This window comes from Macrosteles quadrilineatus, unplaced genomic scaffold (genome assembly GCF_028750875.1).
Source record: "Macrosteles quadrilineatus isolate MER2022 unplaced genomic scaffold, UCM_ALF_1.0 Scaffold_8__2_contigs__length_117827958, whole genome shotgun sequence".
Classification (NCBI taxonomy): Eukaryota; Metazoa; Arthropoda; class Insecta; order Hemiptera; family Cicadellidae; genus Macrosteles; species Macrosteles quadrilineatus.
This window is the reverse complement of record NW_026542601.1, coordinates 46,815,934-46,836,190: the sequence shown is the minus strand read 5'-3', so window position 1 is coordinate 46,836,190 and position 20,257 is coordinate 46,815,934. Positions and strand designations below refer to the sequence as shown.

Here is a 20,257-nt window from a genome sequence, read left to right as displayed (position 1 = left end):
TCACACAGGGGATCTAAAATTTTAAGATCCATGACACGTTTTACCACCGAGTAGGTAATCTAATTCTTCAAGAAGGTCATAATCCTAAATACGCACAGATCTATAAGTTCGACGTTGGAACCCAACAGCGCATGTAAAACAATTCAAACAAAAAATTTAATGAAAAAAATATGCGGGAAATAGGGTTAAACAATGCCAACCCATTTGCCCAATTTTAAAAACTGTGGCAGAAAATTGCAGAGACGAGAGCTGAGAGGAGTTAGATTCTTATGTGCATGGTAAGAGACAAAAAAAGTGACTTCCCTCGCTACAATGATGCTACCTGTATATATGTCGCAGCTATTTTTAAGCTGAAAACAGAGCACCACCTGGTCAAATAAATCTTTTTTTATTTTCAAACACTAATAGTGTTTAACATGAATCCGTTCTAGATGCGTTTAAATCCACTCTTATGTTCCCAACCGGAGACTTTGGTTGGGGCACCTAATTCAAACATGCCTAAAACAGAACATATCGTAGAAATAATTTAACTATGCTTTAGTACGTGTCGTACTGGTTGGCGCCAAGAGAGGGATTTAGTTTGCTACGTTAGGTCAGAAAAGCTCACTTTACAGTGTGTGGTTGACATCTAAGTTCTTATAGAAGGCACCCGCCTACAGTACATAAGAGATAACAAAAGCAGTATGAGAACGGATCTCTATTTAAATATTATTGTACCGTAGATTGATTTTATAATTTTGTACAACATAATATTTTTCATATTTCTATAATCAGTCACAGGAATTACTTTAGAGTGACTCTATGATTGAGGTTTTTCTGAATATGTTTTTTCTTCTTCATTATTTTATTACAAGTTGCATTTTTGCTCGATTTCGAGCAACAGGTTATCTAGTTGGTATTAAAACAGGGTTTTATGTAATATTGTTTTTTATCATTAAATAACTTACACAATCCAATATAAACCTGATGGTTTTAGATGTTTGAAATCAGTCCAATTTTTTCACGTTATGTAATATGTGACACACAAACAACCTTTTTTTTCGTTTAGAATATTATGAGATTTTTCTTGCATTTAAATTTGTATATATATATATGTACAAACAGAATATGATACAATATGTTTAATCTTCCCTTTAAAAAAGCTTAATTATTATATTTGAATCTATAAAACTGGAAATATTTAGTCACTACGTCACTATGTACAAAAGTTGTTTTCTCTTATTAAACCTAGTTACATATTACGTTAATTTCAATATCAAACCCAAAGCTTACAATGATGCTGGGTCCAATCAATAGTTGTATTAACAAGCATACCTAGTTCAAGTAAGCATATCTGTGTTTCAAACAATTCCCCTTAAGTGCTACAAATAAGTACAGTAAATTCATTCATTGAGGCAGCGGCGGAGAATCTTGAATGCATATTTTAAACTGTATATGAATCCACAGTGAGTGTAGAATAAAACCCCAGCTGTGTTTCCTTGTAGTTGTAACTTTTAGTTCATGCCATACTTTCGAATCAATGTTACAATTACAAGGAAATTTATGTTAAACACATTATTAGCTTCTTATAACCCAATGATTCTTTTTACAGTTCAAGAAATGGTTTCGGCACATGAAGAATACAAAGTTGGTCTTCATAAAAACACCCTGACATTAGTGGCAGTCTACAGATTACCGTCTAAGTTGGTTCTCGAATGCTACAAAGCTTCAAAACAGGAAGATTCGACATTTTATTCGGTGTTCTCCGATGCAGGAAAAACCCATGCTGTAACTATTAAAATGTTTGATTGTTCGTCAAAAGATAATTTTTTCAAAACATTATTTGTTGAAAGAATCAACTTTGATGAAAATAATTGGGTGACTGTAGTAGGAAGTCGAAGATCGGAAAATGATGAATGGTGTTCTTACAGTATTACACCAAAAAGAATAAGTTATGGGACAACAACACCATTTGATGCTTGGGTCTACTATGACTACAAGCCTAAGGATGGCCATTGGAATGAGGTAAGGACTTAGTTTTTTGGATTAACGGGTTTCAGACCTCGATTAGGTAGTTAATACTTAGTAATATTACACTTGAACACGAGGAAAACTTAAAAAATCTTGCCAGCTTTACTAGTAGATCGAATTTTATGGTGAATATCATCGTTGAAACACCTTGACGTCATTCATCTTGTATGTGTTTAAAGTGTTTCTTAATGGTGCGTTTTTTCAGATTTCTGCAGACAAACTCTACACATCGCTTGAAGGTAAGAATTTTGTTGTTTAATTTAAGTTGACAAAGTTTAATTGAACTGTGAAAACCATCGTTTTGAAAATAAACGGCATGAGTTAACTGACACATAATTTCTCCCATTAGCTCGTCAACAATCCTTATAAAGGGTAATGGGATGGTGTAGCTATGATATTACTAGGGTTGCTTTCAGAGAGCTGAAAGCCAGTTGAGCGGAACAAACGTGATTTGATATTTGTATAAGTAACTAAATGTAAAAAGGTCAATAGATTTATTTACTAATGCTGGTTTTAAAGATTAAAATTATAATAATTCAAATTTACCTCTTCGATAAGTGCATTATGGTAGTTTTGACCAGGAAAATATTACAATAGTTGGAATCTGATATTAACATCCAAAAAGGGCATTAAAGTATAAAAAAGAGGAAGGAGATTTAACATTCAAATTCAACTGTAGCCTACAACGAAAACATTCATTTTTCACCCTTACAATTGGTTAAAGTATTTAAGTATAAAAAACAGTACCTATTAAAAAACGAGTATTGTATGACAACAGGAGAGGAAATGTGACATTTAAATTCAACTGTGCAGCATAAACATCGGTTAAACTCAGCTTTCTGTGCTGAAATTAATTTATGATTGTTAATACCAAGTATTCTTGATGGAGGATATGATTGTAATGTAACTGGAATGTAGGTCTTCTGCCATTATTAGGACGATTTAGCGACGGCATTTTAATACTGGCCTTTATAATACCATTGGCCATTGAATACAGTAGATTTTGATGAAAATGCTGGCTACAAATTCAACATGGGGATAGAATGTCTAGTTGTATTGATAGTCAAAGATAAAACATAGGCCTACGAAAAATGTAGGGCTATTTTAATGTAAGACTCAAATGTAAAACGCCTTTAAAAGACTAAAATAAACTGAATTATCAGTCATGTATTTCAATGTGTAAAAACGTAAAAACTGCAAAAATACTTACTTATTGAATAATAAAATAAGATGGCTGAAATGTAGGCATAAACATCTATACTCTATACTATTATATAAAAATCTAATGGTGTCTGTCTGTATGTGTATTACTAATAGGTGCAAAAACTACTGAACCAACTGGGCCAAAGTGTTACAAAAATATAGCTACCATACCAAGGACCATTATAGGACTATTCACATTTCGATACTGACCGTAGGCTTTGCCCCTTTGGCTTTAAAAGTTCTAAGGTGAACATTTTAAAAGTAAATATTGATTGGTCTCCATGACTGCGATGAGAACACTAACAATGTTTGTTTACATTTGCTTTGACACTTAAATGTAAACAAGAAGAACTGCTAAACACTGAGATAGCTCAGTGCTGCTAAACTGCATATTTTACAATTTCAGACAGCTGATACAAAGAAATTAAATATACTATTTTCCATAACTATGTGGCAGGTTTATTTTAATATAACCTTTTATCATTGATTATTTATTCTAAAACTATGTCAATGATTATAAAAAAAGATTCTATAACCGTGCTGTATTAACTCCTGCTCTGCTTTGGATTTTTTTAAGCGTCTAAGCTATGAAATGATGTTATTGATATGTTTTCATGGAAACAGTATGAAAATTACAATGTATAGATGTTTTGCATGAATTTGGAGGCTACTTTGAATAAATTCTAACTGCTTAATATGTGTTAGATTAACTTAACATAACTTGCACATCACATTGTATTTTATATGCATATTTAGGTAAATTAAGTTATTGTGTTTTGCTAAACCTATGCTTAAATTAAACTAAAGAATATCATCAATAACTAAATTGTATGTCGATTTATGTTTTCTAAAATCTGTTGTATATGTGCAATTATATTTAATTATCAAATAGTAATACAAAATACTCCTATTTTATCTTAACATAGCTTTCAGTTCACATTTACTTTATTTGATACATTTATTATGTGTGTTTTGCCACACCACTGACTAAATTAAACCAAGGAAAATATCATAAAACTAAGCAGTACACAGTGTTCTTTTGTTTCTAAAATCAATGAAATATCTGTTACTATGTTTACTTAATGGTAAGTGTGAAAATGTAAAGGCAATGGACAATGGAACTGATTAAAAGAACTGGTTTTTTATATTAAGTTGTTTGTTGATATTTTTTTAGAGTAGAATCAGAGATGCAATGAAACATATACTGTATTTGCTTTTACATTTTTTAGTCCTTGATGCTTTAATAATCATATTAGTTTTGTCTGCTGTCTTTAATGCTAAATTATTTGTTGAAAATTTTTTATAGTACCTATAGATATTTTTCCTTTAATATTTCAAAAGACTGTACCTATTGATAAGGCACAGCAATATTTCTTAAGTTTATAACAGCTGACATAGTTTTTCTAATGATTTATTGTAAGTGAAGAAACTGAAGATGGAAGAATTTGTGATTTATTATAAGGAAGAGTGAAATTTAATAATTAGTATCTATTTTAGCAACTTAAAAATTGAAATTTAAAATGTCAATAATAAATTAAAAGATATGTAACTAAGGGAGATGAAGGTAAATCATGTATGTCAAAGTTTCATTCGAAGATTTGGTCAGTTTTTCTCATATCAGCCTACACAAGATTTAAAATTAATCAAAACCAAAATGGTGGTATCCACTACTTACCAGATTTAAAAGTCATAACTTAAACGTTTCTATTAAGGCTATAAAAGTTGAATTTTGTTTCTAAAAGTGTTGGCGGATGTGTAACTATTATATGCAACAGATTTAAAGATTAAAAGGTTTATATTTTGTGTCCTCTTCCCGTTGCAAAGCACGGGTACAACAGCTAGTAAGTAATAAGTAAACATCGCATTCAGCTGATTTAAAAGTGAAAACAGAATAATATAAGTATGGAAGACATGCCTTAAATATACAATGTAGATAATATAATTAGAAATTAGTAGCCTACTTCAGGACAGGCCTAGACAATTATCCATACCGTGGTTAAAAGTGTACTTCTATAAGCCCAGATTTACTTATTACGGTTGTAACTGGACTTGTGTATCCTACTTATGTATCCGTTTCCTACCTCCCCACATGCCTAAATTAGATCAGTGTTCAATCTGCGTTTTATCAATAAGTGTAATAACTTACTGTACCGTCGATGTAATTCAACATAATATAACCTATAAGATATTATCGTATTAAATACCGATTTCGATGCGGTTTGATATATCGCTTATTAAATCCTGATTTCTAACATTGGCTGTTTCTAATCAGCTGGCAACACAAATAGGTTCCCAAGAAAGTAGTCACCGGTCCGTATCCCTCCGCTCCTTGTTTATGCTCCGCGTATTGAGAAAGTAGTTCCGTATATTTTCTCGATTTTCAGTGAATTCCGCCCCTTAAAAAAATGTTTTAACGGCATTTTCTTGTTTATTAAAATCATAGGAATGGTTTAAAAACGTTTAAAAGAAAAGTATAGAAAGTCCAGAAATACCTTATGATTCTCTTGTTTATATTTTTCTTGTAAACAAAAAAACTGTCATAGCTACTTTAGTCCCATAAGCCTAATGTTAAAAATTTGAAATTTTAAGTTCGTTTTAAATTGCATTAGCATTATCTAATTGAAATTTGTTTACAAACCATCTCATTATTAGTCTAAGAAGTCTTGTTAAGTTTGGCTGAAATGTGTTCAGCCGTTATTGAGTGATGGTGTTATGTTGTTTGCATTGAAGTTGATCCCAAAGAGCTTCGCTCAATAAAGGTAAAATCACAAAAGTTTCAGTCATTTTATTTAGAGTTCAAATAACCAGGACGCATTTCAATAAAAATCGTTCGACTTCGAAAGTTTTTTTTTTTTTTTTTTTTTTTTTTTCAGAGGACCCAGAACGTACATATCCAACCATAACTCAATCCAAAGAAGTTTTAACGAAAACTATACTTTATCAATATACCCTTTGGGGCAGAAAAAAGTAGAAAATGGAATTTAGGAGTAAAAAGATTCTAAATTAACAATAATTAAGTTAAAACATTAAAAAACTACTATAATTCTTTGGTCATATTTAGTATATGTTTCAAAGACTGTTTATGAACAACTTAGATTAAATTTACAGTAGAGATGACTTCTAATATGTAGGGTGAAAGTATTTCCCGTATAAGCATCTTAATTTGTTTTCAGCGTAATAATCTAACATACACAAACAGACCCCCTCCCCCTTTGATTCTTCAGTAGTAAAGATATACGGTAAATTGGTCTTGGCTTATAAAACATGTCACGCTATTCTAGACAAAACAGAAGAAACATATTTTGACAAATCAAGATAAATAGGCAGGTGTAAAGTATGTAAAACATATCAACTACATATTTGAAACAGTTTCAAAGTAATGTAACAGCAACAGCGGTAATGTGTAACAAATATCAAGCTTTGTATGAAATAAACCTCTACTGTATATATTTCATTGTTATTTTTATAATTATTCTGATCTTAACAAAGTTTAAACAATAGTAATTACGAGGGACAGATGTTTTAAAATACAATGTTTAATGGTGTGCTGGTCTCTTCTTCTGTCTTTATATAAATCATATGATTATATAAAACCTGATGTTGGGGTTTGTTTGTAAACAGAGATTGTTGTAGTTTAATGTTGTATTAGATGGACACAATAAATATGTTACCTATTAACTATCATTGTATTGATCTCGGGAATATCTCATGGTGTCAGACGGGAACTAACCATGCCGAACAGGAAGATCAGAAAGTCACAAAGGTATCAAGCTGATGCAGAAACTGAAGAAAATGAAATTTCAGGTAACCAGCAAAGTTCTACTTCAGTGACTCACAAATCTGACATGGTTCCTCATGGCAGGTACATTTATGTACCACCACCTTTTGATCGTTTTTTTGGAAACCAGGAGTCTGATTGGACATCCTGGATAAGGAAATTCGAACGGTATAGGGTCACTTCACTTTTAAACCATGAACCTCAGGATACTCAGATCAGTTCTTTATTACTTGCCATGGGTGATGATGCTGAGTATATTTTAGATTCATTTGCGCTGTCTAACGCCTCTTATGAAGAATTTGTACGCAATTTTAATAACTACTTTAACAAAGCTGTCAACATTGTTTATGAAAGAGTACGGTTTAATAAGAGGAACCAGCTTGAAGGGGAATTTTTCGAATTATACTTAACAGCTCTTCATAGATTGGTCAAACATTGTAGCTTTGGGGTACTTAAAGACGAGATGCTACGTGACCGCATCGTGGTTGGGGTACTTGACAGCAAACTTTCAGAATCATTGCAGATGAATAGGAACCTGTTGTTGAATGAAGCGGTAGAAAAAGCTAAGCTATGGGAATCAGTTAAAATGCAGCAAGGAACGATTAGGGGAGTAACGTCAAAGCACATTGATGTTCTTTCAGCCCGACATGATAAGTCCTCGTCCTCAGGCCCAGGTTCTAAATGTAATAAATATATAAGTAAAGAAGTAAGAGGTTTCAAATGTTTTCGATGCGGGGACACTAACTATCACTCCAGAGAAAACTGCCCAGGATACAAAGTGCGGTGTACGTATTGCAATATAGTGGGACATTTTGAACGATGTTGCAAAAGAAAGAAGAAAGTAGTTAAAGAGGTTGAAGCATTTGAAGATGAATGTTCTGGTAGTGACACAAATGCTTTGCTGGGTACTGTTGAGTTCTCAGTGCATAGCTTGTCCACCACCCCACCAAATGAGGTATGTTTGCACGTAAGTGAAACTCCAGTAGTTTCTAAAATTGATACTGGAGCGGACATTTCCTGTATACCGGAAGCCTTGTGGAAAAAGAGTGTTTCATGTTTATCATTACAGCCTTTTAATGGATGTAGGCATATCAAATCTGCTGGCCAATTTCCTCTGAGCTGCCTTGGAAAATTTGTATCTTCTTTAAAACTTCGCGATAGGAAGTGTGAAGAAGAACTCTATGTCATTCGTGGCCTTAAGCAACCATTACTTGGTCGTACTGCCATTAAAGCGTTATCTTTAATTATATAGGTACACTGAACTTGGTTACGAAAAACCCTTGGATGTTGCGTCCTTAGACTATCCTGATCTTTTTGCGACGTATCCGAGAGTTTTAAAGGGGGAACCCTATGTCATAAAAATGAGAACCGAATCACAACCCTACGCTGTGGCAACGCCCAGACGCATTCCATTACCCCTTGTTGATGAAGTAAAAACGGAATTGTTTAAAATGGAAGAGTTGGGTAGGCTATAATTGAAAAGGTAACTGAAGGGACTGAATGGTGTTCACCAACGATTGATCTTGCCCTCAACCGATGAATGTATGGCTAAAATAAGGGGGGGAGTAATTTTTCTAAGTTGGATGCACGGATGGGATTCTGGCAGATACCCCTAGCTAAAGAATCCCGTAGCCTGACAACATTTCTCACGCCATTTGGGAGTCATCGTTTCACACGCTTGCCATTTGGAATATGCTCTGCACCAGAACATTACCAGCGGCGCTTATGCGAAATTCTCAATGGAGTGGAGGGCTGCGTAAACATGATGAATGATATACTTGTTTATGGACACACGCTGGAAGAACATGACAAGCGTTTAACTAACGTACTAACCAGACTACGAGAGAACAACATCACGTTGAATAAAGAGAAGTGTGAGTTTAGGAAGAATTCTGTTATTTTTCTAGGACACCAAATAGTAGTGAGGGTATAAGGCCTGATGAAAATACGCTAAGAGAGGTGCTGGGCATGCCTCGTCCGAAAAACGTCCATGAATTGAGAAGATTTTTTGGTATGTACAATTATTTAACTAAGTTCGTGAAAGATATTTTAAGTAAATCGCAGCCTTTACGAAAGCTACTGAAAGATGGCGTAAGTTTTTACTGGGGTCACAGCCACAGAAAGCCTTTGACGATATAAAGGAAGTACTTGTAACAGCACCTGTTCTTTCAATGTATGATCCTAATGCTGAAACTAGAGTTCTTGCAGATGCTAGCTCTTTTGCGTTGGGAGGATGTCTGGAGCAAAAACATGGTGGAACATTCCGTCCGGCGATGTATTTGTCCAGGGCTTTAACACCAACTGAACAAGCGTACGCCCAGATAGGGAAAGAAGCCCTAGCAGTTACTTGGGCTTGTGAGAGACTCTCTTAGTACATCATCGGTAAAAGGTTCGAAATTTTCACAGATCACAAGCCACTGGTCGCTTTATTGGGAAGTAAGATTTTAGAGACTCTCTCACCACGAATATTGCGATTTCGTCTTCGATTATGATTTGAAACATGTGTCAGGCAAGAAGTTTTTTGTACCAGACACTCTCTCTCTCTAGAGTGGAAGGTTTAAATGTTAATGATGAAGAAATATCAGCTTGTGAAGTTTTGGAAGAAGAAATAACAAGTGTCAAGGAAAACTTACCCGTAACTGATGTTCTTCATAGAGAAATTGAAAAAACGCCGGAGTCTGATTTAACTATAAAGATGATCAAACATGCCATTGAAAATGGTTGGGTTTCTAATGGTAGAATAGATCCGAAATTAACTCCCTACTACAAGTTCCGTGACTCTTTATCTTGGAATAATGGCTTACTCATTATGGCGAACAGAATAGTTGTTCCTCAAGGGTTAAGACCAATGATTTTAAACAAACTTCATTCTGGCCACTTTCTGGCCACTTAGGAGTTACAAAATGTTGACGTCTTGCACAAGACACTGTTTGGTGGCCTGGGATATCCAACGATGTCAAACAAAAAGTGATGGATTGTTATACATGCATGCTCCATAGGAATCAACGAACGGAACCCTTGATTAATACTCTATTTCCTGATCTCCCTTGGTCCCTAGTCGGATGTGACTTCGCCAAAGTCAAGGGTCAATTGTTTTTTGTGATACAGGACTACTACTCAAGGTATTTGGATGTGATACCAACAAATTCGACTGCTGCAGTACCCACAATCAAAATACTGAAAAGGATCTTTTCACAATTTAGTATTCCACACACACTTAGGTGTGATAATGGTCCCCCGTTTGATAGCGAAGATTTTAAGAACTTTGGAAGAGATTGGGGTTTTACTATAACAACTAGTAATCCTAACTAACCACAGTCCAATGGTCTGGCTGAGTCAGCAGTAGCAACTGCTAAGAAGATTATTCTCAAGTGTAAAGACATACATCAGGACCTGTTGGCTTACCGCTCAACACCTTTAGAGAATGGTTACTCTCCTTCAGAGTTGCTTATGAACAGAAAGGTAAGAGGGACTGTGCCCATTGCTCCTGTCAACCTTGTCCCAAAAACACCCGATCTTAAAACACTGAGATCCAAATAAGAACATATAAGAAGTAAAAGGAAAATCTGGTTCGATAAGAGGCATGCAAAGAGAAAGAGAAGAGCTACAAGATGGACAAATGGTTTATGTCAGGGACAAGCAAGTAAAAGGAAGAATCATACGAAAGCACGAACAGCCCAGGTCCTACATAGTGGAAACGGAAAATGGGGGAAGATTAAGAAGAAACCGAGTTAATTTATCGAATCTTAAAGATGAATTTCACTAGACCTACCCAAGACGCTCGACTTGTGAGAGGAGGATGTGCTGGTCTCTTCTTCTGTCTTTATATAAATCATATGATTATATAAAACCTGATGTTGGGGTTTGTTTGTAAACAGAGATTGTTGTAGTTTAATGTTGTATTAGATGGACACAATAAATACGTTACCTATTAACTAGGTGTACAATGCAGTTGTCTGCTTGCAATATTGAGCGGAGCCAGCATATTCAATATCAATGATTTTTTTGCATTTTAAATAGAATGCCTATTTGCAGAGGTATCCAAAGTCAATCATAAGTCAGGATTAAGTGAATGAATCGTCTACTTGCAGGAACCGTATTCTATGTTTCATCTGGTTCTCATAAATTAAATGTCTACTTGCAGTATCCAATGCCAATGATATATTTGGTTCGCATAAATGGAATGCCTATTTACAGATTCTAAAGTCAATAGTACGTATGGTTCACGTAGACGGATTGTTTACTTGTAGTATCCAAACCCAATGGTACATGTAAATGAATAGTCTACTTGCAGTATCCTCAATAAATCCATGGTCCATTTATTTTGTTCACATAAATAAAATGCCTAATTGCAGTATCCGAAGTCAATGGTAGGCTTAGGCCTACTTCTGCTTCACTTATATGGGATGTCTATGTGCAGTATTCAAAGTCAATGATACGTCGGGTTCAAGTCAACGAATTGTGTTATATTTGGTTCACATTAGTGGAATTCCTATTTGTAGACTGCAAATAGGAATTGAACATGTTCCAATCAGATAGATATTCAAAGTCTACATTAATTGCACGTCTTGCTCACATAAAATGCTGTAAGTTATTTACAGATTCCAAACGCAATATGGTGCATCAGCCTAATTCCGGCAACCCTTATTATTGGTTTAAGTCCTGTGGTCCGAATATTACCATTTCAGATTTATACCTTCCCATATGGTTGGTTACATGACTGTGCCAAATTTCCTGCAGATCGCTTAAGCCTGTCAGGTGGAGCCTGACCTGTATTTGTAAAACAAAGGCAGTGAGTGTAGTATAAGAGCTTCGCTTCACTCCGCTCAATAATTTCGATACTGCAAATGAATCATGGTAGGCCTAAGCAATACCTGTATTATTAAAAGGCAATAACGATTATTATTATATTATTATTACCCATTGTATGTAGAATTTGCTTTTCTTTATTTTTTTCAATGTCTTCTTTCTTCATTATTAAAAAAAGAATCATTTATTTGTACAGAAGACTTAGTTGCATTGAACATTCATAAAACTCACCAATTCTATTACCTCAATAACTGTTTACCAGTATTATTGTTGTGAGGGATTGGGGTTAGCCTCACTTAGTATAGGCCTATAACTTAGGTCTAGTTTTATTTTAGCAGTTAAAAGTAAGAAATTGTCGTCAACCACTTTCAAAATTTCCCTATTGTGCAATAAAATTTATCAATACAACTATTTTATTGTCTAAGTTACACCATTTAGTCTTAAACCTTACCTGTAAACCACGTGATTGTGATTTCATTTCGTAAAACGATTTTGTATTTTTAGCTACAAGAACATTTTTTACAAAGTTTCTTGCAAATCAAGGGCGGTGTGATTTTTGTTGGTATAATTATGTTGTAGTGTTTTTTTAATGACCTCGTTTTATCTTCTCCTTCTCCAAGCAACATAAACTTAGGCCTAATTAGTTAACTATTCATTGTTGTTAAAAAGAACAGAACCATTTTACAATTAAATATAAACGGCATGGAGTTTAATCACTCAATATAGAACTGATTGTTAATCATTTCGTATTACATACAATATACTATAATATGCTCTTTAGTATTATCCAATTTTTTCTTTTGTACTGTATTTATCATGTGGTAGATTTGTTGACTAATGTTGAGGCTCTTGTTTACTTTTTAGTGTTTACTCGCAAATAATGACATGGCGACCAATTAACCCATAAGGCCCATGTTAAATTTCCAAAAGTTTGCATTCATGTAGGGAAAAGTCCTATGGTCCGATTTGTACCGTTTCAGATTTATACCTTCCCATGGTTGGTTACTATGACTGTGTTAAATTTCATGCAGATCGCTTTAGCCGTTCAGGAGGAGTATTTGTAATAAAAAAGCAGGAGTGTAGTATAAGAGCTTCGCTCGCTTCGCTCGCTCCGCTCAATTATCATTGTATTGATCTCGGGAATATCTCAAATGGTATATAAATTATTAAAAAAACTAGGTTACAAACCTCTTCAGGGGGTGGGGATTTTTGTAGACTGTGAATGAAAAGTTTTTTTTTAGGATTAATGTCAAATTCAATAAAATAATTTGGAAACAATAACAATAACTTAATTTAGCCAAATTTTGATTCTGATAATTTTTTTCTTTCCTTTCGTTGATGTTAATGAAAAGTAGGTAGGTCTAGTCTCAAAATAGATGCTGATGGAGTCTATATTCTTAATTAATAATTAAATGGAATTTTCTCAACAATCTTCTTTAAATAACTTTTCTTCTGGATAACGTAGGCATAATTCTTCTTTCTTTATTTTCCTTTAGTTTATAATTTGTATTCCTTTTTAATTTAATTTAGCACAACTATGTTAAAATATTTACTAATTATCTCTTCTTCATGGAAACCTTAACTGCACTGTTCATTGTTGACAATCGTTTCTTTACTTTTTATGGGGTTCACACATTTCAAACATGTGTTGAATTTTGTTTGTAATCTTGAACCTAGCTACATGGTATTTTAATTGTAGAGGTTGTTTGTAATAATAATTTTGTAAAGCCAATGAATAAATTATGATTAAATTATATATATGTCGAGAAAATATGGTTTTACTAATTATAACACAGGCTATTTGGGGAAATCTGAAATCCAGACAAATAAATTGTTTACAATATTTTTATAAGATAAACATGACCAAATATTAAAAATATAAACAAAATTTACTTTGGAATTGAATTAATGACGATATTTACAAACATTGGTTTTTGAGTCATTACATGTAATAGTGATAATCTATTATGGCTGGAGGTAGAAAATAAACATAAAAATACTAAGTGTTTCACATGAGTTTACCTTTTCAGTTACAGCCAAAAACATAAAAACATCCTATGATTTCCTGCCTGAAGCCGAACCAGTTGCAAGATATCTATCGTTAAAGTCGAAGCACTTTGTGGAAGATTACAAGTTTCTGGAATGCTATTTAGAAAATGAACGACATGTTGGAGTTATAAAGTCTTCGAAAAATAAAGTTATAGTTTCAATAACAGGTTTTCCCTGCGAGTCGAATTCGGACTTGGATATAAAATCGTATATACATTTCGTATATAACAAAAGAGAGAGAGAAAATTACGTTACGATAGGAAGTCGTGAAACTGCCGAAGACCATTGGTTCTGCTACAATATGTGTTTAGATTGCCAAACACGGACGAGAAAACACAAGACTTACATCTTGGGATGTGAACCCGACATTAAAAATATTGTTAAGTGGTCACAGGTGAGTTTTAGGATAATGTTTAGGCACTCTATATCTAAGTCATACGGAGGATTTTTCCTTCTAAATTCCCCATATGTTTATCCTAAAATCGAGTGAAGCGTTGCGCTGATTGAATTCACAACAGGTATTAACGACTCAATCATAGCCTCCTGAAGTACAAGGCCGTGGCGAGACCAAAACGTCGCAGTCCCGGCCCGGCCTACCACTACAACTGTTGCACTATTCATAATGGAGTTTCTGTTCAATGTTTATGTTTCTACGTTTGTTATAACTATCATTACCATAGTATAGCATCCGTGGCTGTGTGAATTGGCGCGTAGCTAGCGTGGACGTGCGGTGTGGCCTTAACGCCATAGTCTTGTATTAGAGGCAGCTATCACTCCAACAGTATTGTAAGTGTCCAACGATGTCAAACAAAAAGTGATGGATTGTTATACATGCATGCTCCATAGGAATCAACGAAAGGAACCCTTGATTAATACTCCATTTCCTGATCTCCCTTGGTCAGTAGTCGGATGTGACTTCCACTACAGTATAACCATGTACAGTATAACATTTTCTGTTTGAATGTTAATGTTGCAATACACTGAAGTCATGCTATTTATGTTACTCTATATTTTTGTTCTACATAACGCATTTCCCACTTGTTGATTTCCTTAAATTTGAGTAGTAACTAAAATGTGTTTTTCAGGCTGCCGTCCCTTGGAAACGAGTTGATGACACAAGTACGTGAGGATAAAGAGTAATTTTATCAATATTAATTTCACTTATTACTTAATATATTGAGTAAAATAATATATATATATTGAGTAATAATATTGAATAGTTTTATAAAATAAGCTTAAGTACCGTATTCAATAATTAAAATAACCTTTTGAAAGAAACACTTCACATCGTAAAATGGGTAACTAAAATCTTGTGATAGAGTTGTACAATGAAACATTTTCAATATTCTGAAAAAGTGTTTAAGATTAATACATGTTGGAGATTCGCCAAGTAAGGGTAGTAAAAGTTTAAGTAATATGTTTTCATCCGATGCGCTCGACATATAAACCCATTATTAATGTTTAATATAGTTTTAATCTTTTAGTTGTAAGATAACATTTTAGCGTGGTTCTGTGGTAACTTACTATAAACAAATAGCGATGGTATAAGAAACATCGTTAAGTTTTAGGAATGTACTAACCTCATTGCGTTTAAATAAAAATAGCAAGTTTAAATTAAGAAACTTCAGACGTGGATAATAATCAAATAAACTGTTTCATACAATTATGAAATATAAAACACCCTAGAATAGGCATAGAAACTCTTTACCCCTTGTATTTTTATGTCTTACCTTCACATCCTTAGGACGCTATATTCTAGCCTGGAACTGTTCTCAAGCATTACTTCAGGCTACTCCAAGAGGGTCGCGGTGTTATCACATGGATAAAATCTATTAATGATTGGCGGGATTTGAACCCGTGACCTTGGGCTCCGAAGCACCGCGCTCTTCGATAAGAACATTTCTCTCCCAAACCTCATGCAAATACAATGAGTACAAAAAGTAAATAAAGGAGTAAATAAGGATGCTCATGTGAGCTGTTAATAACCGCAGTAAAATAAAAATATCCACTATCCTTCTTCCAATAGGTCCGATACAGGTCACCTAGTTAAAATCCGTCGTGGACCTGAAATCGGCTACAAATAATATCCGTAACGGTATAAAAACGGCTGTTATTGAACCGCCACGATTTTTATGGCCGTCCCGAGATACTTGAACCGCCACGATCATTAGAGCGGATTATAAGGGTCAGTTTTGCAGGTTTGAAATACAGTTGAACTGCCACGCAGGTTCTGCAGGTAGCGAGGGAACTTTTTGAAATATTTATCCCTCCAGTTTCCCACTTAGATATAGGACGGACTAGGAGGCAAGCTAGGAGATTCAAGGCTACTGCCAGCAAAAAAACTATGTAGTTCATTGTACAGAAACACAATGTAAGTATTAAGGATATTCGTTTTTCTCATAGTTCCTTCCTATTTTTAATTTAATTTTTTTTTTTTTAGAAACATATTAACTATTTATTTCTATGTTTGTACGTTAATTCAGTGTTTTGTGTTAGCCTCATTTTGGGCCTGAAATTCCTCATACATCGACATTTTTGTGGAACCTAAGTAATGTATACAGGGGGTAAAACTATGACTTGGCGACACAAATAATTTTTCTTGAGGGGGGGGGGGTTGAAATTCCATTCCGTACATCGCCATTTCTCTGAAATCTTAGAAATATGTACAGAGGGTAAAACTTCTGGCAACCTGGAGAATTCACGCTTAGTATAGACGGTGTGGTATTCATTTGTATGTCTACATTTGTACATAACTGTTAACATAAGTATGCAGTAAGCAGGTAAACTTTGTTTTTGCATAAATCATCAACAAACAATTTGTATCTTAAGTATTACGAATTATTTATTGATATAAAGCTTATATCAACTATGGAATGTTCAACTGTAATATTTTTTATATTTATTCCAGACTTGTTTAATTCTTGGCTCTAAAATATATACTAACTATAAGCCAACTAAAATGTATAACAAACCAGTTATTTTCCAGGATTCAACGACCTAATGAACAAAACTGATTTAATTCTTTCGATAAGATAGTTGTTTTTAATAAATTGTATAACCATGTTAAGTACTAGTTATGCCAACTTAAACCTATTTAAAAGTTAGCTTTAAATGCATTGAGGAACCATGTTATGAGTTACATTGACCGCAATTCTTAAGTCCACAATTGTATCCATATTGTCCGTCAGCTGTAAAAATAATTGCAGTTCAAAATCCGTGATATATTTTATGCATAGTTGATAAGGGTGAAAACGATTTTTCCTACAGTCACCCGACAAAGTTGGCTACCTTAGTTCCTCTTGCACTGTTTATAGTACAAAAAGCTGCTAATTGCTTGATTTACTTACTTTGTCGCACGGTTTATACTATAATAATAATATGATAACTGTACTAGAGTTATTGTATTATGATAACCTGTACTAATAACTACAGTTGGTTGCTTGAATTATTATTGTTCCTTAAATCTTGACTCTTAGTCCATCTTATATCTAAAACTGGAGGGATAAATATTTCAAAAAGTTCCCTCGCTACCTGCAGAACCCGCGTGGCAGTTCAACTGTTTTTCAACCCTGCAAAACTGACCCTTATAATCCGCACTAATGATCGTGGCGGTTCAAGTATCTCGGGACGGTCATAAAACTCGTGGCGGTTCAATATTCCCCATAAAAACTGTGAGGGAAGACATAATTTTCCTTTACTCTTCTAGAGTTTAATGACCGGTCCAAAGTGAAATACTTGCTAAATACAATGTTTTCCTGTGTCAGGAATCCAGGGAAGAGGTTCTTAAATTTGGCCGAAGCTACTAGTTGCGTGGCCTTGTTTCAAGGGGTGACTGATATCACCCATACAGGGTGAGTTTATACTAAGTGCGTCAACTTTTACCAGGTATTCTACTCACTAAAAGAAACAAAAAATGCCATACCAAAATTTTCCAACCCCACCCGTTAGGCTCTAATGGCCGATTATGTGAATTTTTAAAATTACCTGCAGTAGCTTCACTAAAACTTGTATAGAAAATAAGCCAATACACGCACAGCGTAATAACTTATACCAATGGAAATAGCGTTGAATTCGCTACAAAACCATTGCAACATCTTTAACATACAACTATATTTTCACCGTTGTATTTAACCAAATGTAATATAGCATCTGTTAATTTCTTTGCAATTTTTTTATTAGCTGACATCTGATCAGCTGGGTGATAAACTTTGTTAACAATACCAGCTGATTTCAGTTGTTGGCTTGTAAACATTCAAATTATTAACTACTCCATGAACATATTTGGAAAATATTACTAGGTGGCGTTCGCAGAGGCATCCACAAAATTGAGCGGGGTCATCAAGGGTTCATATTATATAGTTTTTGTCAAACTGCAGTAAAAACAGTCGTTAATGCATGCGATGCGGGTCTAAAGTAGCATTTTTACTCTTTAAGGAGTAAAATTCGTGTTTAGCCTCTATGGAGTAAGACTTAGCTGTTGTCAACTCAGTTCTAAATTTCTATTGTAAACGATTGTATACGTATCGAAATATGTAACGATTCATGCTTCGTAATCATTTTAACCTACAGTCTACAGTCTCTTCCCATAGCAGTTTAGCATTGCAGATACATTAATCCATTCCCACACTCAACACTGCCCACCTTTACTTCTTTCTTCACTACCCCCTACGTCGTGGACATGTTTCCCTCTCTTCCCATAGCATTTTAGGATACCTTAATCTAATCGTCACAAACAGTTCCCACACTCCGGACAGTCGCCTTGGCTATTTCCTTCACCACTTCCTACGCCACGGACCCGTTTTCTTCCCTTCCCATAGAATTTTAGGAATGCAGTTAACTACCTAAATCTAATCGTCTTAAACAGTTTCCACACTCCAGACTGCCCACCTTTACTACTTCCTTCACCACTTCCTACGTCACGGACCTCAGGCTAGTGTCGTCATTTGATTATATTTATGATCCAAACCACCGTTTCTGTTCTAATATCTGTGGAATAATGCTATCAACTATTTCTTTATCTACTGCATTCAAACGTCAACAGGTGATCACATGTCTTTGTGTATGTGTCAAATCCTGCTCCCATAAGGATTACATTGAAACTTTGAGACCCAGTGGGGCGGATTCCTGAGAGACTTTTCTAACGCCACATAGATGTTGGCACTCACCGATATGGTCTTTATCACCATGCAAATTTTGAAAACGATTGATTCAGCCGTCTAGGAGGAGTTTGCGTATTACGAAATGCATAAAAGTCGACGTATAAGAGCTTCGCTCGCTCCGCTCAATAATTGCTTAGTGCTATGACAGTTTTACCCAACGAAGAATCTTGATATGATTTTATTTCACGGCTTTTGTTCTCAAATGCGGCTGTAATCTGGCGTGAATACAGTCGTCAGTTTCCTAATAGGTGACTTTCAAATGAAAAAAGATTCATCAGTGTCCATACGAGTTTCCATTAGCACTAAACATCGTGTTGGGAACGTGATACAAGATGTGTGTGTGTTTAAGAAGCTGTATCAGATGTGTTAGGGGTGGTTTGAGGACGACCCACGGACAAGAACAAAGACAGTTTCTCGTGACTATGTCGGTGTTTACCAACGAAGTATCTTGATATGATTTTATTTTACGGGTTCTATTCTCAAATGTGACAGAACTGAAGTCTCTGTAGACAATCTCTTGGTTCAATAATCTGTACTAGTGTGGAATGGTAGGGATGCAATTTTCCCTTTCTCAATAGCTGAGAAATACTTAAGTCACGAGAAACTGTTCTGTTGTTCTTGTCTGTGGATCGTCCTCAAACCACCCCAACACATCTGACACAGCTTCTTAAACAAACACACACACATTTTGTATCACGTTCCCAACAGAACGATGTTTAGTGCTCATGGAAACTCGTATAGACACTAATGAATCTTCGTTCATTTGAAAGTCAACTATTAGGAAACTGACGACTGTATTCACGCCAGATTACAGCCGCATTTGAGAACAAAAGCCGTGAAATAAAATCATATCAAGATACTTCGTTGGGTAAAACTGACATAGCACTTAGCAATTATAATATTTTCCAAGTATGTTCATGAAATAGTTAATAATTTGAATGTTTACAAGCCAACAATTGAAATCAGCTGGTTTTGTAAACAAAGTTTATCCAGTTTTGACCTAATTTTTCGAGCTTACAGCAATAACCTTATGGGTTACATCATTTTAAAGGTCATGAAATGCAAACGTCTTTTACGTAATTTGACAAAACGTCACAATTGTGTTATTAGTTGTAACGCCACATTGAAGTTGTAAAGAAGTAATTTATAAACTTCTTTATTTATGTTATTTGAGACATACAACGGTGAAAATATAGTTGTGTGTTAAAGACAAGCTGCTATACCCGTGCTTTGCAACGGGAAGAATATG

General features: G+C 34.6%; 1 protein-coding gene across 2 annotated transcripts in view; it reads left to right on the top strand.

Annotated features, from left to right (window-relative positions):
* LOC129000855 (uncharacterized) overlaps nucleotides 1–20,257 on the top strand; it is a 253,328-nt gene that overhangs the window by 51,644 nt on the left and 181,427 nt on the right. For both annotated transcript variants that reach the window (XM_054427905.1, XM_054427904.1), the window contains exons 7-10: nucleotides 1,592–2,004; nucleotides 2,216–2,249; nucleotides 13,831–14,243; nucleotides 14,935–14,968. In XM_054427905.1, coding sequence (XP_054283880.1) covers nucleotides 1,592–2,004; nucleotides 2,216–2,249; nucleotides 13,831–14,243; nucleotides 14,935–14,968 — 894 coding nt within the window. The remainder of the gene's footprint in view (nucleotides 1–1,591; nucleotides 2,005–2,215; nucleotides 2,250–13,830; nucleotides 14,244–14,934; nucleotides 14,969–20,257) is intronic.